The sequence below is a fragment of the Myotis lucifugus genome, unplaced genomic scaffold (assembly GCF_000147115.1).
Source record: "Myotis lucifugus unplaced genomic scaffold, Myoluc2.0 scaffold_111, whole genome shotgun sequence".
NCBI lineage: Eukaryota > Metazoa > Chordata > Mammalia > Chiroptera > Vespertilionidae > Myotis > Myotis lucifugus.
The window spans coordinates 994,968-1,021,763 of NW_005871159.1; the positions used below are offsets into that span (position 1 = coordinate 994,968).

The following is a 26,796-nucleotide window of genomic DNA, read 5'->3' on the forward strand; positions in this document are numbered from 1 at the left end:
TGGCGGTCATTGCTTATTATCGCTTCACTTACCGGCTGTTAGATTGGAAAAATTCCTCCCAGTTATAGCTGCTGGAATCAAACTGGCTGCTATCCTTCCTGTGAATGCTGTTGCCACTCTGGGGATCTTCCATTCTCAGAACCATCAAAAGTTTGCTTTTCTCCATTGAATTTCTCCCACACAGATATAGATTCCACAAAGGCCTTTAAGCTCTTGATGTTTGTTTTTTTCTCTTCCCATCTATATGATAACATAAGTCGGGATATCTTGTCACCTAGTTTGTTGTAAATGTTTTCATGCATTTTGACTTCACCATTTCGTTGCTCTATTTTAAGCTACTATGATGCCATCACCACTATCCAAAATCTCTTTCTTCACAGTTTTAATGTAAATCTTGAATTATTTTTGCCTTATGTGTTATTGCACTTAACTTTTTTAACTTGTTCCTTGCCCCTAGAACTTTTTCTTTATTCTCTTCAGAAATACTTAAATTTGATCCTCATAGTATCTGATTTGTGATTGTATAGGCTTTGGTTATCCTCCTTGCCTCTAACTTGTGCATTCTACATGAATTAAACATTTTTTAAAGATACACATCACCTAAATTCCTGGTGGCTAAAAATGATGCCTGATCAGTTACAAGCTGTTTAAGGTGGAAATTCCCATTAGCTTCACCAGATTTCTAATTGGGGGGAAAAAACAAAACAAAACAATAATTTTGGACCAGTAGTTCAGATAGTTTAAAAGGACATGAAAATCAACAAATATGTTTGGGAAGCTGGTAGAATCTTAATAAAGGGTTGATTTAGCCTTTGTTTTTAGCTGGAAAAATTTTAGTCTCCATGTTTCTTCTCTAACGTCAACATTACAGAGACTGTCTGTCTGTTGCTTATATTGAGGCTGAAATAACAGACCTTATGAATTTCCTATGCTATCCAGAACTAATTAAGAAAATGCCGAGCTAATATTTTGAGTCTAAATTCTTTAGCCAAAGTTCAGATTGTATTTAAACCCAGATTTGTAATACTAGAATCAGATAGTGTTCAATTAACATGCCTTTTTGAGTGAGCAGAAACTTGAGAGAATAGAGGAAAGGCCAATGTGTATCTCTATGCTCTGCTGTTACTTATGTGTTCATCACATTACTCAGGTGTCCTGTCACTTAACATCACTAACATGTTGATGACAGCTAGATCATTGATAAGCCTATGGTTGTTAATTTTTATGAATAAAATTTCTAATGAGATCATGGTTAAGTTTGGAAATGTTTAATTGTTTAAGTTTAGTTGAACCATAACATGTCAAAAGTGGTCCTAAATTGAAACAAACATGGTATCCATGATATGCCTCTACCAAAACCTCTAGCTTAGACACAGTAAAAAATATGCTACCTCATTTCACTGAAGACATAATAGTGCCTACAAAGGAAGATATCAACATTGGTTTATGTGTTTATTTACTTATGTTTCTCTCTCTCTCTGCATTGGTGAACACATGATTTCTTTGGTGAGAGGTACATCTTCCTTTCCAGATTAATCGTCTTCAAACTCCCTCTCAAAGCAGCAAATCTTACTTGGTGAAAAACATATGTCAATTTGCTTTTCTGTTTTAAAACAGCGTCTCCTACAGAAACCAAAAGATTTTGAACACTTCTCAGGATCCACCAAGGTACATGTAGCTATAGTAAAAAAAAGAATAACCGAAATTACTAATCTCTTATTTAGAATATATTATTTCTGATTACAAAAAATACTATGTGTACATTGTAACAAATTTGGAAAACAACAAAAATAAGAAGACATTAAAATATTACATATCCCCATAAAATTGAAATTTGTTTTTAATTAACACATAATTAAATCTGGTCATATATTACTCTTCTTAACAAAGATTAAAGATTTTTTAGAGCTTCAAAATACACTCCCTTGAAATTACAAGAGACAATTTATTAAATCTTTCAACTAGCTCATACTGAAAGTTTTAACATTTTAGCATTGTGATAAACAAATTGACATTGCATATTTTAATATTTACATGACATATTGAGATAGCTGTAAAAGAGAGAGAGTTCAGAGTTTTTTACTTACATATTATCACTAATAATGTATGTAACTTTTGCCCCAAAATAAATTGCAATTTTAATTTCTATGACTTTGGTTTCTGTTTTGAACAGTTTTTTTCATTTATTTCTTTATTTAATTGTTCACATACTTTGCTTATTATGTTATTAGTATATGTTTTCATTGTTCATTAATTTAATAATAACTCTTTTATGTTTTTCATATTTTAAAGATTTTCTTTTTCAGAGTAGTTTTAGGTTTACAAAAAATTTGAGAGGAAGGTGCAGAGATTCCCCATATAGCCCCTGCATCCATACATGCATAGCTTTCCCCATTATCAACATTATTCACCAAAATCACACTTTTTTTAACCCAGGTACCAAGGATGAACCAACATTCACAGATTATAATTATCCAAAGTCCATAGTTTCCATTCTATGGGTTCAGGCAAATGGATTATATATCTAATACAGAGTACTTGTGCTGCTCTAAAAATCTCTAGGCTCTACTTCTTCTGTCCCCCAAACACTCTGGCAATCATTGACTTTTTAAAATTACCTTTATAGTTTTGCCTTCTCTAGAATGCCATGTAGTTGGAATCATACAATACATAGCCTTTTCAGATTGATTTTTTCTCACTTAGTTATATGCATTTAAGGTTTCCATGTGTCTTTCATGGCTTTTTAACTCTTTTCTTTTTGACAATGAATAATATTCCATTGTCTAGATGGAATATTATTTATCCATTCACCTACTAAAGGACATCTTAGATGCTTCTAAGTTTTGGAAACTATGAATAAAGCTTCTGTAAACACCCATTTGTAGGTTTTTGTCCAGACATAAGTTTTCAACTCTTTTGGGTAAATACCAAGAAGCACAATTGCTGGATCATATGGTAACAGTTAATTTTGTAAGAAACTGCCAAACTGCATTCCAAATTGGCTGTACCATTTTGCCATTCCACCAGCAGTGCATGAGAATTCCTGTTGCTCCATAGCCTCAACATCATTTGGTGTTATCAGTATTCTGGATTTTGGCCACGCTAATATGTGTGAAATGATGTCTTACTGTGGTTTTATTTGCATTTTCCTGATGACATATATGTGCATCATCCTTTTATATGCTTATTTACCATTTGTATAACTTGTTTGTGAGGTGACTTTCAAGAATTTTGGTCCATTTTTTAAAAGTGGGTTTTCCATTTTCTTATTGTTGAATTTTAAGAGTCTTTTATATATTTTGAATGACAGTCCTTTATCATGTGTCTATTGCAACTATTTCTCCCAGTTTTTAATTGTCATTTCATCATCTTGTCGCTGTCTTTTGCAGAACAGAAGTTTTAATTTTTATGAAGTCCAATTTATTAATTTTTTCTTTCATGATTTATGCCTTTGGTGTTGTACCTAGAAAGCCACTGCTATATCCAAGGACATCTAAGTTTCTCCTGTTATCGTCCAGGAGTTTTAGAGTTTTGCATTTTACATTTAGGGCTATAATTGATTTTGAGTCATTTTTTGGTGAAGAATACAATGTCTGTGCCTAGATTTTTTTTTGCATGTGGATGTCTACTTGTTTCAACTTCACTTGTTGAAGAGACTGCCTTTCCTCCACTGTATTACCTTTGCTCTTTTGTCAAAGATCAGTTGAATATATTTATGAGGGTCTATTTCTGATTTCTCTAACCTGTTCCAGATTTGTTTATTCTTTTATCAATACCACACTGTCTTGATTACTGTAGCTTTATAATAAGTTTAGAAGTCAGGTAATAACAGTACCCCAACTTTGTTCTTCTCTCTTTTTTCTTCTTACCATTTTATTTATTTATTTTATTTTATTTTTTGTTATTCCTTACCAGAAGATATTTATTTTTAGAGATAGTGAAAGGGAGCAGGGAGAGAATGAGAGAAAGAGAGACAGAGAGAGAGGAGAGAGAGAGAGAGGGAGAGAGAGAGAGAGAGAGAGAGAGAGAGAGAGAGAGAGAGAAACATTGATGTGAGAGAGACACATTAATTGGTTGCTTCCCACACATACCCTGACTGGGCTGGGGATTGAACCTGCAACCTAGGTAGGTCGAGGTCATCTACTACCAAGATAGTCTATTCATTGAACAACATGGGCTGACACTCTATCCCCTGAGCCACATGGCCAGGGCTGTTCTTCATTCATAATGAGTTTGCAATTCTGTGTCTTTTGCCTCTCCATATAAATTGTAGAGTAAGTTTGTCAATATCCACCGAAGAAATTGCTATTGTTTTTAGAGGTTGCATTGAATTTATAGATAAAGATAAGAAAATCAACCTCTTGAAAATATTGTCTTCCTATTCATGGACATAAAATTTCTCTCCATTTTCTTAATTTTTTTTCATTGCATTCATCATAATTATGCAAAAAGAACATGATCCAGGCAAAAATATGTTGTATGAGTTTTGTCCTTGAGTAGAAATAGAACCTGATAGTCTAGCTTAAAAAACAAAAAATAATGAAAATAGTTTTCATTTGTTGCAAACCTATATGTCAAGTATTGTAAATGTTTTGCATAAATATCTCATTTAACTATTATAAAACTTTGAGTTAGGTGTTGTTCAAATAAAAATATGAGGCTTTAATTGACCAAATAATTTGCCCAAGTTTGCAAAACTAATACATGCTTAATTCAGGATTTAATCTTACATTGTTCCAAGTACAGAATCCACACTTTAAATATTTAATCTATGGCCTCTACAATGAAAAAGTTGGACAGTGAGACATGAAAAATACTCAATAGGTGTCTGAATATTAGCTCAAATTAGATGCTGCTTATGGTAGATCTAGGTGTGTCTAGGAGCCTTAATTATTTTGTGACTACAGAGTAATGTGAAAATTGAAAGTTGAGTGGCAATTTTTAAGATAGAATTCTATTAAAATGAATATGTTTACATAGATAAAGAATTATTAGTAAAACCATTTTGATAACGTAATCTCTATATGTTTAATAAATGATGTTCCAAGCTGCAACCTGAATGTAAGAAATAATTTACTTTGGGAAAATTTAAATAACATAATTCTATTCCCTCTATTTGGAATTATTTGTCAGTTTTCTTGACTTGGGTATGTCTTAAAGTTGGATGATAACTGAGAATTAAATGTCACATTCAGTTTCCCATCTCTTATCCACCTCTTATTCTTATCTTAGAATTAAGTCTTTTTTTTTCTATTCCTGATGCATCATCATGAATTTGTCAAAGGTTATACTTGTCTCTTATCCTTTGGCTGGGTAACTGGATCTCTAGTATTGAAGAAATTTTGTATCAATTAGTACCATCATGTAAAGGTCATGAATGTTATAAATTGTTCTAGAACAACTTGTTCTAGACCAAATAGGAGCATTCTATCCATTCCAGTAGGCATTATAACTTATATCTGTTTGAATGATCTAAAGGTAAAGGGAAGCTTGTGCTCATGTTTTAGTTTCTTATTTTAAAGGTTTCTGCAATACTGAGGAAAAAGAGTTTCATGGTACAGACCTCATCCTCTGACGTGCAGCTCTCTTCCCACGTGACCTCGCTGCCTTTGACCAAATTATTTAGTCAGTCTTTTCTTTAATCTCAGTGCCTTTTATAGAAAGTATGATGAAGAAGAAAGAACAAATATGCTGTGATCTGAAAAGCTTGAATTTGTATTAAACATATCACACACAGTCATCTAGGTGTGACCTTGAAAAATTATCCCCTTGGATGTCAAAGAGGTGATAGCAGTCACTTGAGAATGTTATCTAGAAGGTCCAATGAGATGTCTACATGAAAAGTTATAAAATAGTGTTTGGCACATACTGGACACTAATATTTACTTCTTTTCTTTTTTTCCTTCACTTTCCAAGTTCTAAATACAAGTGATTTATTCCCGATTTTGAAGCTTTTCATCAGAAAATTTGGGACATTTTCCCAAACCTCCACAATTGCCATAATTTCACCATTCCTACTACTTAAAGCATACTTATATAAACGTTTGAAATAAAGCAAATCTATTAATTTACTTGATTTTTTCAAGGAGCTTATAAGTATGCCCAAAGCATTACTGTCTTTTATTTCTGTTTTTTCAGTGTCTAGCATTTTGCTCAGGAGATCACTAGGCACTCTAGGTTAGAGGGTTATTGATCGCTTGACACACTAGCACCATGGGCCCCAACACCTTCCCTAATCATATTTGAGTTCCTCACTTAATCAGGTCCCTTTCATTATTAATAATAGCAATGACTGTAATAACAATAATAATATCTAAGTCGATAGTCTCATTTTCAGTTTGTTGGGCTATTTTCCAATACATTGTTTTACTAAATCTTAACTGCAGTTGGAGGTACGTGTAATTAATATGCACAGTATTTTATATTAGATGTTTTATTTTTAAAATTGTGGTTATTATTGATTCTGCTTATACTCTGTATTCTCTCTCTTCTCTCTCTCTATCTCTCTTTTGTTAAAGACATTGACAATTCACTTAAAATTTCTGAGTGGCAGGTTTCACAAGCTATTATGTAGGCAGCTAGTAGTAGATCTTCTAAGTTTGAATTCAGTTCTTTTTCTAATACATGATGTATCTCTTGAATTTTCAACTCTAGGGCCAAATTAGGACACCTCCAGATATACATTTACATCTCCATTGTTATGTTTGTATTGCCTTAGAGGCTATAGCTATCGAGAATATCATATTATCATATAATCATCACCAAAAGCTTCATTACAATATATTTTTCTATAATTTATTTTTGATTGATTGACAAAGCCATTGCTATATTACTATATGCATTAACTAATTCACCAAGGTTTTTTGAGGAATTATTTTTTTACTTTATTCCTGTTGTACCTTATTGTCCAACATATTCTGAAACTATATCCTAAATCATCTTACACTCTATTACTGATATTCCAAAAGATATATACTGTTGTTCTCAGTCCATTCATCTTCCCTGTGGCAAATTTATTATGAAGACTTTACTTCTGAATCTCAAAAATAAATGTAATAAATTATTATTTTCTTAATAATTTGAATATCTAAAAGAAATTAAGGTGTTTGAAAGGCAAAAGATCATCTCATTTTATCTGTATATTAATTTTCAAAATCAAGTAATTAAAGTACATTTATATAACACTATTCCAAATGAGAAAACCAAGATTCAACATAATGAAAAGATCTTTTTCATTGAAAAGATTGTGTTAAGAACCTGCATTTTTCCAATTCATAATCTAGTATTTCCAGCTAGAATCTGAATGCTACATATGAACACACCAAAGCATCTTTTACCTGGTAGAATGAAGCTCACAAAACACAGAAAATGAAGGAGGTAATAATAGATCTTCATTCTGAAGAAAGAAGCTCTTGAAAGATTTGGTAACAAAATCTAGATACCAGATCTCTTTCCAAAAAGGTAAGAGACATTTACTATTTATAGTTTTTGAATGAAAGAAAGTTTCTCTTTATCCGGAAATTGTTTTATTTTTTTGTGCACTTATCTCTGCTCCACTGACTAGGTCAGTGGGCAGAATTACCCAAATTGAAAACACTTGCAGTTAATTTGCAATCTTTAGGGAGAAATCTCTACATAGAAACAGCTGTAAATATGACATCTTTCTCTCAATGGTGATCAATAAAACATCAACACAAAGGGTCTTGCATAAAATGGGTTTAAGAGAAATATTTGCTTATCATTTTAGATGCAAAACAACTGAACATTACCATGTCAGTTAAACTTATAGCTACTTTTCAAAATATATTCTAGTTACTAATTTGGTATGTAAATTTACCAGTATGTCCATTCATCTAAAATCCTTACTTATATAGCCAATTTCTCCAAATTACTCATTGACCAAAGTCTAGATATTAAGCCTTATTTTTTTTCAGATGGAACTTGAATATTTATGGAGCTCTGCTTTTTAACCTAGAAAAGCCCAATTAATCTTCATTTATTTTAAATTTTATTATAGTAATATATGCACACAATAATTATTTGGGGAAAAATACTTGTAATGAATAGAAATAATTTCCCATCTCAATTTCCCTATTTTCAAGTTTCTGGTTACTATTAACATACGAATTAGAATTTAGCTTATATTTTGTTTTTGCTTGGCAACCACAGAGTATGTCTTTTGGTTTTCAATATGAAAAATGAAGATTTAGATCACTTACATTCTCTCCTGTGCTGTTCTTAAATATTTGTAAGTTATATTAATTTTTGAAGATTTCTCTAAGTTATCATCAAACTTTTAAGTACTTCTCTATTTAAAATGAAGATATTATTCCCCTTGCCATTCACTCCAAAATTCCTCCCCCCTTTCCACTTCTCATTCACTTCTTGCTTCATACTTGCTTTCATCTTGCCTAGGATATTTGCACTCTCTGTATAACCAGAATTGAAACATTCATGCTTGATATTTAAAGATTGTAATACAATAAGCAGTATAAATTATATTGCCTTTTAATGTCTCATATGACAACACTGTGCTAGTCAAAGACAAATGTTCTTGGTTTCAAAGTCAAGTGGATTGGATTATTCTATTATTTTATTATTATTTTCTTTTAATATTGTTTCCTTCTCTTTCTTTTTTTCTCAAATGTTTCCAAGTCTTTTAGTTTTAATTGTTTTATTTTTGATAATGACATTTTTGAAAAGTTTTTTCCCTGTTGTTTTCTTATAATAATGGGCAACAATATAAATAATAGTCATTCCTTATTATTTAGCTTCTCTTAGTATCATAGGCTATTCCCACTCCTATTTCATTCTAAGATTTTTCTGAACCTGCCTTCCTGCAAAGATCTGTTATCTAGATCTCGGGTATTTTTGTTTGTTTGTTTTTTCCTCCCCCTGTACACCCCGCCCCCCTTCTTTTTCTTGTTCTCAGAAAAGATTTTTTAAAAGTGGCATTTCCTTCCTGGAAAACATTTTTATTGTGCCCACATATTTGATTGTTTGGATGTAAGTTCTAGGTGTAAAATCATTTGACGTTATTACTCCACTAACTTCTAGCTCTAGCATCATGATGAGAAACTTAATTCTAGGCAAGCTCCTTTTAAAGGGTTTGATATGTTTCTCTTCAGACACTTTTAGGATATTCTCTTTATATTTCATATCCTGCATATTAGGAGTCATACATTTCCTGGTCTGAATTTCTTTTTTATGTTATGTCTGGCATTGGTGAGCTTTGTGTCTTTCTTTAAATCAGGAAAATTTTCTTTTTTTATACTTTTTTCCCCTGATACAGTCTTTTCTTATTTGTTTATATATTTGCTTCCTCTCTTGGGATTTCTTTTAGACAAATGTGTTCTTGCACCTGCTCATGGTATCTTGGCCTGATTATGATTCTCAGGCTCAGAGTCCTTGAACATCCCATTTAGGCTCATGCCAAAACCTCCTTGAACATCCTGGTATATGAATAACAAGGCCTCTGTGCTCTCATTTGGCATGATTGCCACGGTCTTGCATCAACAACCTTGCTAAATTCAATTATTAGTTGTATTATCTTAATTTTTAAATTCTTTGGATTCAGTATATAGTCAATCATGTTGCCTTCAAATGTTTTTAAAACATTTTTAAAAATTTTAAATTCGCCGAAACCGGTTTGGCTCAGTGGATAGAGCGTCGGCCTGCGGACTGAAAGGTCCCAGGTTCGATTCCGGTCAAGGGCATGTACGTGGGTTGCGGGCACATCCCCAGTGGGAGATGTGCAGGAGGCAGCTGATCGATGTTTCTCTCTCATCGATGTTTCTAACTCTCTATCTCTCTCCCTTCCTCTCTGTGAAAAATCAATAAAATATATTTTAAAAAAAATTTAAATTACAGTTGACATTCAATATTATATTAGTTTCAGCTGTACAGTATTGTGCTTAGAAGTTTACATAACTTAGGAAGTGATCCCCATGATAAGTCTAGTACCCCCTGATACTATACATAGTTATTACAATATTATTGACTATATTCCTTATGCTGTACTTTACATATCCATGCCTACTTTGTAACTACCAATTTGTACTTCTTAATCCCTTCACCTTTTCCCCCAGTCCTTCAACCCCCTCCCACCTGGGAATCATCAGTTTGTTCTCTATATCTATGAGTTTGTTTCTGTTTTGTTTGTTAATGTACTTTGTTTTTTAGATTTTATATACAGTGAAGTCACATGCTATTTTGCTTTCTCCATCTGACTTATTTTACTAATATGACTTGGGAAATAGTCTCTCATTATATTGTACAGAAGTATTTATGTATAATGTGTATGCTTTTATTTTTAAACTATAGACCTGGTACATGGATTCATGCACATTGAAAGGAAATTAATTAGAAGAAATATTTTAGAGGCCGGGGAGGGACCACAGGAGGGAGGTTGGCTCCAGGGTGTGTCCAGCCAATCTTACCCAGTCCCAATCTCCCTGACCCCAGCAGCAAGCTAACCTACTGGTCAGAGTGTCTGCCCCCTGGTGGTCAGTGTGCATCATAGTGACTGGTTGAGCGGTGGACCAAATGGTTGACTGATTGGTCGAACATTTAGCATATTAGGCTTTTATATATATATAGATATTTGAAAGAATTCAATAGTTTAGCAATCAATACCTGGTATTTTCTATGTGGGAAGATTTGTAAACATATGATATTTTAAAATAAAGATATAAAATTATTCAAGTTATAAATTGTTTTCTTGAGTGAATCTTGGTAGTTTACATCATTTGTGGATTTTGTTCTTTTTATAACAATTAACCAAAGTGCTGATAAAGTATTGTTTATTATATTCTCTTCTTGTTCTTGTAGTATCTGTTGCATCTGTACTTTCTCTTATTCCATTCCTGATATTGGTCGCTTGTTCTTTCTCTGATTATTTTTTTTAGCCATCTGTTTGGAGATTTCTAAAAAACATTTTTTTAACCTTTTTAAAGAACCAGCTTTTTTGTTGATTGTTTTTCGTTTGTTCATTTTATATTTAATGAATTTTATTTTATTTTATTTTATTTTATTTTATTTTATTTTATTTTATTGTGTCTTTCAAATCTGCACCTTTTGTGATATTTTCTAAGAATGATTAAATTGTTCAGTAATGTTTTCAAGTAAGAAAACTAAATTGGGAATTATTCTTTCCTCTTACACCCCTCTCCCCCAAAGCACTAAACTTTTTTTCATTTCCTCTAAATTGTAATTTGGTCCTAAGTTTTATATTATCCAGATCTATGCTATAGCTATAGGTAAAAAACAACAACAAAACACTCTTTGGAGATTTTAAATTCTGAATATCAAGCATTTACTGAAGGAAATCTTTATAATTCATAAGAAATTTTATATTAACATTAATTCAATATTATAACAGAATTAATGTGGAATGTGAAAAGCTGGAAACACAATGAGTTCATTGAAGACAAGTTCAAGAACAGAAGCATCAAATACTGAATTATAAGATGAAGGAGTTAAATAAATTTCTTAAGGACCAGGAGAGAAGACCCTTAGATTGGTTGCCTATATTCAGAATTGATTATGATAAAAGTTCTGGATGGTAGAATTAGAAATGACTTTTCTTTTTATTTTTGGACATTTCTGTATTATTCTGAATTTTCTTACTTTTTTATCATAAAAAATACCTTTAAAATGTTTTAACTTCCTTTTTTTCTTATCACATTTTACTCCTTGTTGAGCTTTGTTTAATTAATTCTTTCTCACATTATCAATATTATCCTGTTATGTGATTAGGATGTATATGACTTTGTGTCCAAAACCCATGCACATTTTTACTAAAAATATGGAAAGGTGGCATAAACCATGATTGATGGTTGATAACCTAAACAATCATACGAAAATAATTAGCCTACTGTCAGGGCAAATAAACAAATATGAAGGGACATATTAAGGAGGAGGGTGTTTGTAATGTGAGTGGAGGAGAACTGCCAAATTATTTGCCATGCTATCATTGTGCAATCCAAGAGGTCAGAGGACACCCATGGGAAAATAGATTTAAAGAGAGTACAAAGTTCTTTATTAATAATAATATTGTTACAAAGTAGTGTTGTGTGGTGTAGTAGAATCAGAAGTTACATCTGTATAAGCTGTAGTAGTGCTGGGTTCAGTGGCTGGCCTTATATATTCCCGTACAACACAGCAGGGCTCATTATTGCAGTAATTATATATGTATTCCCAGGTGTTGCATGAAGTCTTACAAGCACCACGAACAAGGTAACATTCTGTTTTTCTCTCTGTAATTTCTCTTGTTTTTTCTCTTGTTTTCTTCTGTGAAACTAAGAAAAAGTAGCCATGATCACAAATCCAAGTTTGATCTACTTGAATGGATAGATGGACAGGCAGATGATAAATAGATAAGTAACTAAAGTTGTTTAAAGTATAGAGTTAAACAATTTCATTTCTGAAATTATGCCCATGCAACTGTATTAAAAAATTGTGATTTTACCCCCAGTAAATTGGTATAAATTCTTATTATTTAACAATTTTTCTTTTGCCACTAGCAATTTTTTTTGTAAATAGAATAGCCTTAAATATCTAATCTGTGCATACTTCCTCAAGAGAAAAAAGGATGTGGAAAAAATAGTCTGCATGTTTTATGCTCTAAAGAGCCATCTACCTCCAACATCCTTCTCCCCAGTACAAATTGCTGGGCTAGATAGTTATAGAAAGCTACAATCAGTATCAGTTCATCATAGTCTTATCAAAGAACACAGCAAACAGGTTTAATTATATATCTTGGGAGGACACCCCCCACAGCAAACAGGTTTAATTATATATCTTGGGAGGACCCCCCCCCATTATATTATCAACTATCAGTTTCACTCTTTCCTTCTTCCATGCAAAATAGAGTGAATTTTATTATAAATGTATATGCAGTTTCCTAACAATCATTTATTTGTTTTATTTTTCCAGAGCAAAGCAGTTATAACAAAAATGTTGCCCTTCCCTCTTTTTCTATATTAATAATCATTACCTGATGGACCACAAGACACAGTGAAGACAAAGGTCAGGAAAATACCCAGTATCTTCATTGCTGATAAAGTTACTACAGTGAAGTTGAGGCAGAGCTCAAAATATCTGAGAGGTGTGCTATTCTTTGGTAAAAGAAAGACGAACTCTTGTTTTTATAGCCTCCTCAGGGTAATTACTATTCTGATTAATGTCACCTTCCAAGATTGAGCACAAACTCAGGTAACTATTGTGAAATAGCAACAGGCAGTTTACAGGATTGCTTCTGTTCTGACCTCAATGAGCCAAATGTGAACTCAATTTCAATTTGCAAGCAGAGTGGGGTTAAAGCCTTTCTAAATTCTTTAACTAAAAGTGCACAATCAGCATCATTAACATTTTTGACCACATGTTTTTTCAAGCATATATTATGGGCCAGGCAGTGTCGTAAGCACTTTATATATGTTAACTAGTTTAATCCTCATGACAATTTCTATAACATAGGAATTTTTTTTATTTTTCAGTTGAGGTAATTGTGGCATAGAGGAATTATATAATTGCCTTAAATCCTCTATGTAGTGATTGGTAGAGCTGGGATGGACTCTAATGTAATGTGATGCCAGAGTCCATATGCTAAACCTCCTTCTTCACTCACAACTGAGTAATGGGTGTTCATCAGGCAATGTTATTCTCTCTACACATGGCCTGAACCAGACATTGTTACTGAAATTTAATTTTTCTACAAATAAAGCCTATTTCTACAACATAGTTCTAGTACTGCTATATTAAAAATTACCATAGTTATGCTGTAAGAATAATCAGTATAATTCTTTACATACCATGTAATGAATTAGTTATAGAATTACCTCATTCTTAGGGGAAAGCAGTATACTAAAACCTGAAAGAACACTGGATTTAGATACAGAAAATAAAACTTGAGATATGGTTCTTCTGTTTAGTAGCTATATATTTGGGATACATATTTACTAGCTGAGTCTCAAGATTCAGTTTATGGTAAGGAATAAGTAGACATTTGTGAAAAATAATTGATATGTGATTGACATATGGACATAAACAATTAGGCTGAGTGTGAAAAATCCAAAAAGATGTATCTTTACAAGTTAATAATTTATGTTCTAACTCCCTCTGTCATTGGGGACAAACAAATTATAAGGATATTCTATAGTCTGAGTTTTAAAAGCAGTAATCTATCTTCTTGTTACTTCTCTGCTTCGTTCCTTATCCAAAAGTTGTCTATATATTTATAGCCAAACCATGGAAAATCTGCTGGACATTTAATAAGACCTATTTACATTTGCAGAGCAAAACAGCAAGTATGAAAAATAAATTAGAAAAGTAAAAGACTGGGCACATTTATGGTGATGTCATGGATAAGAAGGTGATGTAGGACAAAATTGTTCATTTTTGCTTCATTTAATTGTGTCCATTTCAGCTGTTTAAAATAAGCCACTCCTGCCCAACCAATGTGGCTCAGTTGGTTGAGCATTGTCCCATGCACCAAGAGGTCACGGCACATACCCAAGTTGCAGGCTGGATCCCAGTAGGGGGTGTGCTGGGAACAGCTAGTGATGTTTCTCTCTCATCGATGTTTCTATCTCTCTCTCCCTCTTTTTTTCCTTTCTCTCTAAAAAAATCAATTAAAATACTTTTAAAGTGTTAAAAGAAATTAAAATAAGCCACTCCTATCAAGTTGGAATATCATCTAAACTCTTATTAATTACAAGGCTTTTCCTTCTTAAATGTGAAATTGGGACTAGTGGTATCAGATTCTAAGGAGGGAGAAGGCCAAAAGAAATATCAAATGTAATGCTGTTCCCTTACAAGAATTTTCAATAAATACTTGATTCTTTCATCCACTTTTCTGCATAAAATCTTGGTTTGTTGCTCTGGAACTGGGTCTTAGCCTTCACATTCCAGAAACAAGAGCCTAAAACAATATTATGATCTGTTTGCCTTGCAAAAACCAGGATGCATTTCCATTCTTAGCTCTTCTCTACCACACACCAGGCATTATTTCATGCCCCAACCCTCAAAAAAATGTATATTTCAATTACTAATGATTGCAAAGCTTTAAATGTAAAGATTAAGACTCCATTATGAGCCTACCTGGTGTGGCTCAGTGGTTGAGCATTGACCTATGAACCAGAACCAGGAGCTCAAGGTTCGGTTCTCGGTCAGGGCACATGCCAGGGTTGCAGGCTTGATCTCCAGGAGGCGGGCATGCAGGAGGCAGCCAATAAATGATTTTCTCTCATTGTTGATGTTTCTATCTCTCTCTCCCTCTCTCTGAAAATATATTTTAAATCAATGAAAATATATTTTAAAAAATAAAAAAAAATTTTTTTAAAGAATCCATTACCTACCTGTGACAGATTAATTGGTACTTTTGGATATTTTGAAATTGATAAGAATCATAAAAATTTTTTAATGAAGATATAATTACTGAGAAAACAAAAATTGCATAGATGTCAATGGCTGAATCTTCTGCAACAATTTTTACTTCTTTCAGTTGTGAAAAGCTTTCATGCAAACTCCAATAGTTACGGATGGTTCATATATATATTTATACTAGTAGCCCTGTGCATGAATCCCTGCACCAGAAGGTCGTTGCCGCCCTCCTGTAGTTCCCCCACCTTCCCTTCCCCTGCCTCATAGTTTGCTGCCCTGCCCCCTCCTGTAGCTCTCCGCAGCCCCCTTGTACCTCATTGGCCCACCCTCCTGCTGATCCGTGATCTGGTCATGACGTGCTTGGTCATTATGCCTCAGGGCATAATGGCTAATTAGCATATTCCTCTCTTATTATATAGGGTTTTTAGAAGCCATGAGTCTGAGAGGCTCAGCCTCCCCCTTATGCCTAATCGCTGCACCTTAAAAACACCTATTTAATACTTATTATGTGAAAGGCTCTTATGTAACTTACACATTTAAACCTCATGAAAGCCCTAGGAGGTAAGTATAATGTTGAGCCCCATTTCACGTAGAAGGAAACTGACACATAGAAATTGAAGTAATTTTCCTAAAGTCAACTAGCTAGCTGCTAAGTGGTAAAACTGGAATTGAATGTGGTCTATTGTCAGAGCCCACATTCTTAACCACTATTATTACTAAATACACAAATCACCTAGAATGGCTGTCTTGAACAATAATGTTTGTAAGGAACAAAGAATAGGCCTGTGAGCTGACACAGTGGTAGAGGGAGGTCAGGGTGTGGCAGGGGCTCCATCTCTTTGGGCTTTATATGTCATGGTGAAGTGGTGGATTTTATTATATGTTTGATGGAAGCTATTTAAGAGTTTATGAATTCCCTCTGGCTCCTGGTAGAACAGTTTGGAAGCGAGTAGGAGGATCAGAGTCCTGGAGGGAAGTAATTTCAGAGACTACTACAGTGGTCTCTGAGGGGAGAGATAGTAACTTAGCTAAGGTGTCTCCCTGAGCTGCCTATCCATTGTTCTCCTTGTTGTTTACTCTCCCCGTGATTGCTAGTTCTTACATTGAACCAGCCTAAACTCCTACGTCTCAGGTCTGACCCCAAATGAGGAGAGCCTGTTCCGGATGTTATGACTCATTGATATGTGTGTCCTCTCCTCCCTGCTTCCTGTCAGCCTTGGGTTGGACTCTCTGTGCTTTCTTAAGGAACAATCAGATAATATGCCTACTGTGCCATATGGGAGTTTACAGCACAGTGTTTCTTTTAACTCATGAGACATGTGCACTTTAGGAGACATTCTACATCTCCCAATAATGTTGCCATCTAATGCCCAAAAATTTAAACCAGAAACTCCCACAGAGGAAATTTCAGGTTAGTTGAGAGATGAATATAAATGTTTGAGAAAGGAAAGGAAAAGAAAAGAGGAAGAGGGAGGGAGGGAAAAGAACCACATTGATTAGTAGATGGATGCAGCTCTGATGTGTTGCTAAAACATTGTTTCTTGAACTCTGATGTGCATGTGAATCACCTGGGGACCACTGTGAGGACCAGGGCCCTGGAGTACATCACATTTACTGCATCAGTGTTGTCCAATTGGCCCTCTCACCACGTCATCATATGAAGAGGAGTATCTCCAAGAACGTGGTGCTAACAATAGATTTCTAGTATAGGTGCAGCGTTGCAATAACAGTTATTCTTTCACCAATTACCAATGTATGCTTTTGTTGTGGCGAAAGTTGGGATAAAGGGCTGGAATTTAAACATGGGTTTTGGTTACACAATTGTGAAGAAAGTGAAATTCTTCAGTTATTCTCTCTCTTCTAGTCTCTGAGGTGAGTAGCAATTCAGAAGGGGAGAAAAATCAATTAGGAAAAGATACAGATCTCTTCAATGTTTTTTCCCTATAATATGCAAAGGAAAATACTTTAAAAGAATATGTATTAAGGAAGAGATATTATCAGTAAAAATAAAGCAGCCATGTAAAATAAAGATATAAAAACAAAACAAATTACTGTTTCGCCCATAATCTGAAGGCTAGCAGTAACTTCTTCCAAGTTCTTTCTTCTCTAAAAATCAATTCTTTTTTAATATAGAGAGAAAAAGGGAGAGAGAGAGAGAGAGAGAGAGAGAGAGAGAGATGTTGTTCCACTTATTTCTGCATTCATTGGTTGATTCTTGTATATGATCTGACCGGGGATCAAACCAGCAACCTTGGTGTATGGCAGTGGTTCTCAACCTTCCTAATGCCGTGACCCTTTAATACAGTTAACTGTATCACAAAAACAATATGTAATGATATATGTGTTTTCCAATGGTCTTAGGCGACGCCTGTGAAAGGGTCGTTCGACCCCCAAAGGGGTCGAGACCCACAGGTTGAGAACCGCTGGTGTATGGGGAAAACACTCTAATCAACTGAGCTACCCAGCCACGACCCAAACTCTTTTTAATCTTAATGTTCTTCGTCACAAGTTTAGCCATGTCCTACTGAATTGATCCTCAATTTTTTATCCATAATACTTTACTCCTTCCTTGGATTATACACAGTAATCTGGACAAAACTTTCAAGAATGAACTTTCAAGGAAAAATTCCAATAAATGTGTTATTTGCAGCTATGTGTGCCCAAAAGAAGGAAGACATTAAAATAACAATTCCCATGTTTAGTAAGATTTTTTAAAGCAAGAAACAATGAAAATATATGTATGAAGCCCTCTAGACTTTTAGATAAAAGACATATCTATATTTATAGTTCACCTGTGTGGTTCAGAGTTTGGTTTACTCAATTTTAGAAGACCACTGAACCTGTGGTTCATTGAGCAGGACTACAGCTGAAACACTTCACCAACAAACCTCAATAAAAAAAGAAAAAAGAAAGACAACCTTCATGCTGTTATCTAAGGCTGTTTTGTTCATAATACTTCCCTGGCATTCTACTGGGCAGTGGTTTCAAGCTTTGATCTCTGAATCTCCGGTTTTCATTTTAAAAACTTTATTACCCTTGTTTTTTAAACTACTGCTCCAGGTTGCACAGTTAATTGTGGAAACATAATAAAAAGCATGTGGGTGAAAGTTATTGAACAATTTGTCTCTGAACCACAGACATTCTACTTTCAAACTCACAGCCCACAAGTCTCTCTTGTCTCCTGCTGGATCCTGCTGTGGCTTCTGTGTTCTGCTTGATGGCCAGTATGTTCTCCTTTGAAGTGGCCAATGTTCACTGCCTGGAATTTACTTACAACTCTGCTGTTTGTTCATGGCTCTTCTTTCCATGACTATCTTAGTGATTTTTCACTTCTTATCTTCACTTAGCAGGGAATCATTCTCTCCAGTGCTTCTACTGCTATCATATTGCTCCAACTAAATCTGGGCTCCTCTTTCCAATTTAGTGACTCATTTTTCAAGGTTCCCAACTGGACTATCAATGCTCTCTTAGCATCCTATACACCCCCAGGTGACAACTATGCTCCATGTCACTCTCATGAACAGTGTTATTTCTAATTCTCTGCCTTGCATAGAACTATGACTATGTCTCTGGCAGCCAAGGTGTCAAACTCAAGACTTTTGCTGGGTTTTGGTTGTACTTTCCCTACCTCTACCCACATTGGGTACCTCACCTCTTCCTTATAACACCACTCTAACTTTTGGTTTCTTCTTTCATCTAGTATGTAAAGCTATCTCATTCGAAAAACACAACTAAAGAATTAACAATTAAAAATTGCTTTTTATCTAAAAAGTCTGATATTTATAGCAATGACGGACCTTTATTACCTTTCTCTCTACTACATTACAGAGCCAGATATCTCTGAGAATTTTGTTTTTGTTTTTGAAGTATGATTTTGCCTAGTGATATGAAGTATCAAGCATGAATGTGGAAAAGATATCTATTTAAAAAACAGGATATATACACAAAACAGTTCTGAAAGAGATAAGAAAAGGGGTGTAAATTTGGAATTTTCTTATCGTCTTTAACCAGAAGTCAAAACAGTAATAATCAATATCCTTTTCTGAATTTGTTTTTTTTAAATAACTAAGTGTTATCATCTGAATAATTTGTGCCCAAACCTTGAAAGATTATGTTACTTGGCCTTTGAATTGGTGTCTTTCAGCTCTGAGTATATGATATCTGCTGTTGATTGACTGGAATTGAATGCAACATCTAATGTGTATAGGCTGTCTGTCAAGGCACACATATATACACAAACACACATAAACATGGATCAATGGCATCAAAAGTTGTTCTCTATTCTGGTCTAAATTACTATTTCTAATAAATAGTGAATCATTCAATATGATTCAAGAAAAAGAAATAATTTCTTTTATGGCTAAACAAATGTCAAATATAAATTCAACAAAAGCTGATTTTGAGAAGAGGCAGCTGTAATGTTGGACTGTAACTTACCTCAGCTGTTTCCTTTCTCAGAATGCTCACTTCTGCTAGGTCAGTGGTTCTCAAACTTCTGGCCCTTTAAATACAGTTCCTCATGTTGTGACCCAACCATAAATTTATTTTCGTTGCTACTTCATAACTGTAATGTTGGTACTGTAATGAATCGTAATATAAATATCTGATATGCAGGATGGTCTTAGGCGACCCCTGTGAAAGGGTCATTCGACCACCAAAGGGGTCACGACCCACAGGTTGAGAACCGCTGTGCTAGTTCATTTGGTCCATTACCCTCTGTCTCACAACCAGCTCCCTACATTCTCAGTACACATGCAGGATCACATCATCCCAACGTGATTTGACATAAACTTTCAACTCATATGTTCAACACTGGTTGAAATAGCTTTCTTTTCCCTGAAATATATAGTATAACATTGTACATCTTTGTTGAATTAAAGATATGCCATTGCATTAAAGAAACAAATGTGTCCAATGACACGAAGATTCTTAAAATATGCTATCACATAAGTATTGCAGTTTACACTAACTGATTAATATATGCCAGGCACTGTGCTACAAACTAGAAAATTAGATGTTACTACCTCCATTACATTTTAAGGAAACCAAAACTTTAGACAAGTTGAGTAACTGCTCAAGTTTACACAGCTAGCAAAAAATATGACTTAACTAGCCTTGGGCGATCTGACTCTAGAGACTATGACATTAAGACCTATGTCTGAAACACTTTGTTTAGTATCTCTCTGTACCAATATATCTAAAACAAGACAGAGTTCATCAAAACATGTATACTTGAAAGTGAAAGTATAGAAGAAGCAAAGCCACCTGAGACAAAAACTAATCATGCCTGTCAAATAACTTTTCTGGGAAAAGTAGTTCTCCAAGAGTATATGTATGTTGATATGAATATTGCTCCTACCAGTAAACTTATTTTAGATATGAAAGTATCAGGCCTTCATTTTGATGCTCCTTAACATTCAAACTCCTCCTCTAATTCCCACTGTTCTTATTCTTTGCTCAGAAGGAAACTTCTTCTAACTTGACTTCCCATGTGAATTGCCCATAGGGAAAATATGCCCGTGTCAGGCCAATACATAACATGCCTATGAATGTAATGTCTTATGATAATTATTGCATTGGTTTCCTGTATTAATTGATGTAGGCTCAAATTGACAATGAGTATCTACATCGGGTGCATCTTATGACTCTGAAATCATACACTTTGTGGTAAACCAGCAGTTCAGAGAGAACCATGGTGAAGCTGTGTAAGGTAATGGCTGCTTCTGAAGATCTCTATGGAATGAACCTGCAGGCCTCATGACAACAGTTCCAGCTTGGCAGACAAAGGTGTGGGTCTATGCTTCGCCTTCTGGGGCCGTGATAGTTTTGGTCACTATGCAAGTTGCCCGGAGCATCATTAGGAAAAAAATCAAGTGTAGGGAAGGAGAAAATAGACATAAAAAGAGAGACATTTTTGAGAGTCATGGCCACAGAGTTGCTATCAGGAAGAAAAAGAGATGTTTTTTTCTTTTCTTTGAAAGAAAACTTATTTTTCAATTAAAGTTTACTTTTTCTCTTACAACATTTAATAAACTTCATATTTAGCAAAATTTGACCTGAACCTATGCAGTCTTGTGTATTTACAGTTGTGTATGAATGTAGAGGAGTGGAAGGGTAGAAGTGTGTGCTTTTTGTCACCCTACACTCTTATTATGAGAATGGGAACATTTCCATTTTGCCTGACATACAAATATCTTATTCAATAAAGAGGGAATATGCAAATTAAACATCACACCGTAATAGTCAAGATGGCTGTGCCCACAGTGGAGGCAGGGATTCCGTAAGACAAGATGGCTGCACCCACAGTGGAAGCTGAGTTCCTGTAATGAGACTTAACAAGCAATCAGCAGGGACCTGAGGCTGCGTGGTGCTGGGCCAGGGCAGGGGACCTGAGGCTGCGCCTCCCCGCCTGGTGAGGCTTGACAGGGGACCTCAGACTGCACCCCCCGCCCCGGCACCAGGCTGGGGGACCTCAGGCTGTACCCCCACCCGGCAGGGCTTGATGAGGGACCTCAGGCTGCACCCCATGCCCAGCAGGGCTTGACGGAGGTGGGGCCAGCTGGGTCTGGGTCTTGCACGATTTCGAGGCGCCTGTGGGTGGGCGGGGACTTGACTCTGGTTCCTGTGGCGTGCCTCAGACTCTGACAGGGGGAAGATTTTCATATACATTTTACTAATTTTCTTTCGTCTCTGACACTTCTATTATAAAGGGCAAATAGCAATATTAAAATATTTCCTCTAATTAATTCCCTTTGAATGTGCACAAATTTCATGCACTGAGTAACTAGTATATATATAATATTGGCTCATGCTGCATCCTTTAGAGCACCTAATCCAACCTCTTCCTTCTTTATTCTTTATTAACTAGGCCCCAAGTCCCTAAACTAGATAACTTAGAAGTAAAGTGCTGATGTTTCCTTTAGAAATGATTTTTAAAATGGAATCACAAATCTGAGAAAGGCAAAAACTATGGAGACAGTAAAAGGTTTAGTTGTTGCCATGGGAAGGAGGGATGAATAGGCAGAGCACAGATGATTGATTTTTAGGACAGTAGAACCATTCTGTATAATATTGTAATGCAGATACATGTCATTATACATTTGTCAAAACCACAGAATGCACAACACCAAGACCAAACCCTAATGTAAACTATGGACTTTGGGTTATAATAATGTGTCAGTATAGGTTCATAGATTGTAGCAATGTGGTGAGGGATGTTGATAATGGGTGTTAGGACTGCAGGGCAATATAATCCTTAAAGGCCATTTGTAAGCTTGCTGCCACAAGAGAACAAAAGACCAGGATAAACTTGCTGCAAGCCAGGAGTCAGGCCTTATCAGGAATTGAGACTGTCCTAAAGGCACCTCATCACACACCTGCATTCCATCCACATTCAGTGCCCAAACCCCGATGACAAAAGTTTCCCATGGATAGGGGCAGAAATAAAGTGTTGGGGAACCAGCTAGAATTGTAAGGAATATGAATCATGCTCTGTTAAGCATGATTGCTTTATTCTGATTAAAGAAGGCACATTCTAACCTGGCTGGCAGCCGCACTCCAAACCTGGATGCTCACCTGGAAGTGCAGCCCACCCTCCCCATTTTAAGTTGCCTTTTATCATGGAAAGATGAACAACTTTGTGGCAGAAACCAGAATCACCAGCCCTTTGAAGACCCCCAGCCCTTTGAAGACCCCCAGCCCTTTTTGCATATCAGTAAACTGCCCATTTGCCCCTTTGCCTATTTTCCCATGTAATCTTTGCACTTCTACCAATATTTGCAGCCGGCTTATGGTGGGGTACAGGGCAGATTTTTGTGAATGACCTCTGCTCTCCCATCTTGCTGGAGGTATTGGAATAAATGCTCATATATGATTCAACCATGTCTCTGCTTAATTGGCTCAAGTAGTGACAGTCAGCATGGACCCATTGTTTGTCCTGTTACACCACCAGTGACTGCATATAAGGATGAAACTCCAGCTCCTGGGTGCTGCCATCATTGACCCAATGTCCCCGTGGCTTGGTGCTGTGCAGCCCTTCCCTTTAGATATCCCATCCCCTATTCCCTTTTCCTTAAATAAGTTCAATTTATTTAAGGAAATAAATAAATTTCCTTAAAATGTCTGAGATGGCTATTAAGCATTCCCATGTACCGCCATGTTCACTTTTCATTGGGGTTACTATGCATGTGCAGAGAGGACCGAGGAGTATATGGGAACTTTCTGTATTTTTGTTCAATTTTTCTGTAAACCTAAAAAAAGATCTAAAAAGTAAATTGTGATTAAAAATGGAATCACAAGTAAACATCTATGTATATAAAAGCCTAAGCGATTGTCCAGCCAGCCAGTAGTTATGATGCACTCTGACCACCAGGGGGCAGATGCTCAATGCAAGAGCTGCCGAGCAACAGATGGTTTCTGCCCGATCCTCACAAGCCAGGCTGAGGGACCCCACTGATGCATGAATCCATGCACCGGGCCTCTAGTTAGTTAAAACAATTTATAGTTGTAAATTATTATTTCTGCTTCCTATTATAAAAATGAGAAAACTAAAGCCCAGAGAATATAAAAATACTTTTTCCACATTACCCTGATTAAAATAGTAATTACTCAAAAGTATTTTTAATTGTTACACACCTTCATGTGATCCTCCAGCACCCTTCAGATGGAATCTCTGAGTCATACAGGTGATTAAGTGTTAATGTATAAAAATGAACTTTAATGGATCTCATATGAAACCAAACTGAACCAAACGAAAGAGGAAGTTAATCGTGGGATTTGCATTAAGAAAGACTGCGATGGAACTCCTTCCCAATAATATTATTTCCCAGTCATTCTCATGTATATAAATATTTATTTGTGTACTAACTTCATAGAATCTAACCTATCAGAGAGTCAAGGAATGGGGAAGTTTGTTTGATAAAAGCACCAAACCAACTTTAAATGGCAGTGTTAAAACTGTGGGGGTTTTTTTAACCACAGTTGTCAGAAACTGAACTTTTAATGTTACTGTGCTCAGAAAGCAGGAATTGCAAGAAAATGTTGACCCCTGTGGACAAAAAGGAACCACATGTTAACCTGACTAACTGAGGGAAGGCCTGCATGGTGGCCTTACAAACTCATAGACCTAAAGTAACCCAAAGAATGGTCTGACATTAAAACCTTTTCATTAAAAAGCAGTTTATAGTGGGTTGTCCTGTCCTAGGCCAGTATCTTCCCTGACAGAAATCAACTTCAACCTTTACTGAGCCTATTGTCTTTTTGCATCTAAGATAACATGCTTGTGAAATGTCAAAGTAACTTGTAACTTCCCTTTTTCTGGACCCCTCAGGGCTTCCAGGCTAGATGACAGATTCCCTCATTATCATGTTAATTGTTGACTGTTAACTATGCTATACCCACCTGTGTAAAAGAAGCATGTGTCTATCATTTTACTTTTTATCCAATCCCAGAGGTCCCCCCGCACCTTTGCTTTCTCCCACCTTCCTAATCAATCACCAATGGATTTCAGGTAACCCACTTATGTCTCCTCCTTTGATTGTAATTTATGAAACAAGGTGAAAAACTGCCCTTCTGCAGAGCACTATCTCAATACCCTGAGATTCTGCTTCCGGCAATTGTCGACAGTTTGGCTCAAATAATCTCACAAAATTCTTTCTTTTTTACAAAATATACTTTTTTTTATTGATTTCAGAGAGGAAGGGAGAGGGAGAGATAGAAACATCAATGATGAGAGAGAATCATTGATTGGCTGCCTCCTGCACACCCCCTACTGGGGATCAAGCCCATAACCCGGGCATGTGCCCTTGGCCGGAATTGAACTTGGGGCCCTTCAGTCCGCAGGTAGACACTCTATCCACAGAGTCAAACCAGCTAGGGCAACTCATAAAAATTCTTTACAGGTTTGAATGTTGTTTTACGTTAACACCCCTAATTAAAACCTGAGACTAGAAGGATGGGAGAAATGCCCCTAAAAGGGAAAATATAACATGGATATGGCAGCACAGAACTTGTAAATATAATAGGTAAGTAATTTTGTGTCTATATCCAGTAGGAAGGTATCATTGTCCTCATTTTGAAAATGCAGGAAAAAGAAAAATGGATATTCATGAACCTTTCTATAAGTCAGCTTTTTCTACCATTGCATTACTTTCAGTAATTTCCTATTAATTTTTTTCTTTTCACTGTTATGCCCAGATTTCAAGATTCCCAAGAAACCAACAGGGAGCCAGCAGTCCGATGCAAAAGCATAAGAATCTGTATTTCAAGCTAGCTTGAGCTCCCATCCACCAGACTCACCGACACAATGACAAGCCAAGTGGCTGAGAGACAGAACCCCGCCTGGAGTCCGGTTATATAGGGGGGGTTGGAGTAAGGGGAGGAGAAAGGACTGTGCTTTGCCGATTGGCCAGGTGCAAGTCAATGTCTTGTTCCTGGGTGTGGCTAGCAGAGTCTTAACTTCCGGGAAGAAGCTCCTTGCCAAAACACGTGGCCAAGGTAAGATGGAGGACGTAGCCCCCACCCTGGGGCAAGATGGCCCTTACCCTGGGGGAAGGTGGAGGGCCTAGCCCTCGCCCTTTCATTCACATAATTTGCTTAAAGGCAGAGTGAATGTAGACTAAGTCAAAAGAAATATCCTTGGTTTTTAAAGTTGTGTGTGAAAGATGAATAATGATTGTAACCTCAGAGTCCTAGCTCTTTACTGTGTTTCTTATCCGATCTTCTGTTCTAAATTAAATGTATTTCTTAAGGTAGGGTCTTTGGATCTTCATTATTTATGTAGGCATCCACCTATCCATTCACTCATTCATTAAAATTTATCAAGTGTCTTTCTTTGTCAATCTCTGTGCCAGGTTTTAGGGATATCTGGTAATCTAAACCTACACAGTTGTCTCTGCCCTAAAATATCTTCTTCTGCCTAATGTCTTGCCTGGTTATTCTAAGAAAATTATCATAAACTCCATTGCCTTCTCACAACATGTATATGCAACTCATAAGGCATTTTCAGCATTCTGCCATAAAGGGGAATTTCTCTAAATAATATCCTCAGTCTGATTGATGTCAGAACCATATTGGGGAGAATTCTACTTAAATAAATGCTTCAAGCCCACAATTCCAATTTCTGTCCTTTTATTTGTCAAAGTTGCATCAGACAGAATTAAACAGTCATAGAAGGCTTTATTCAAGACTATTGCAATAGGGAAGAGAGACTGAGCTCAATTCCAATGAAATAAAAGGTAGGAGGATTTTTAGGCTCTGGTGTGGGCAAATGCAAAAGCACTGAAGGATAATAGGGGGAGGAGGTTAATCAGTGGGTTACCTTGAGCACTTTGACTTATCCCTGAGTTTACAAATGCATTTCTCTGTGATTAGGTGTTTGATTATTGGCACCCATTAAAGGGAGGCTCTTAACCTCCC

General features: G+C 35.7%; 2 protein-coding genes across 2 annotated transcripts; both read right to left on the reverse strand.

Annotated features, from left to right (window-relative positions):
• Positions 1-1,532: 1,532 nt before the first annotated feature.
• DEFB114 (defensin beta 114) lies at positions 1,533-7,395 on the reverse strand. The gene is made up of 2 exons (XM_023757695.1): positions 7,338-7,395; positions 1,533-1,678 (listed from the first exon to the last, which is right to left on the reverse strand). Exons 1-2 carry the CDS (start codon positions 7,393-7,395, stop codon positions 1,533-1,535), a joined length of 204 nt encoding a protein of 67 aa, XP_023613463.1.
• Positions 7,396-12,057: 4,662 nt separating this feature from the next.
• Positions 12,058-13,055, reverse strand: DEFB113 (defensin beta 113). The gene is made up of 2 exons (XM_023757716.1): positions 12,998-13,055; positions 12,058-12,299 (listed from the first exon to the last, which is right to left on the reverse strand). The coding sequence occupies exons 1-2, from the start codon at positions 13,053-13,055 to the stop codon at positions 12,058-12,060; spliced, it is 300 nt and encodes a 99-aa protein (XP_023613484.1).
• Positions 13,056-26,796: the final 13,741 nt, after the last annotated feature.

What these genes read in the sequence shown, in the direction of transcription:
- DEFB114 (XM_023757695.1), bottom strand. Translation starts at nt 7,395, where the DNA reads ATGAAGATCTATTATTACCTCCTTCATTTTCTGTGTTTTGTGAGCTTC. An exon ending in TGTGAGCTTCATTCTACCAG is followed by an intron (nt 1,679 to 7,337) that starts GTAAAAGATGCT and finishes TTTTTACTATAG; the next exon opens with CTACATGTACCTTGGTGGAT.
- DEFB113 (XM_023757716.1), bottom strand. Translation starts at nt 13,055, where the DNA reads ATGAAGATACTGGGTATTTTCCTGACCTTTGTCTTCACTGTGTCTTGT. An exon ending in TGTGTCTTGTGGTCCATCAG is followed by an intron (nt 12,300 to 12,997) that starts GTAATGATTATT and finishes ACTTTTTCTTAG; the next exon opens with TTTCACAGAAGAAAACAAGA.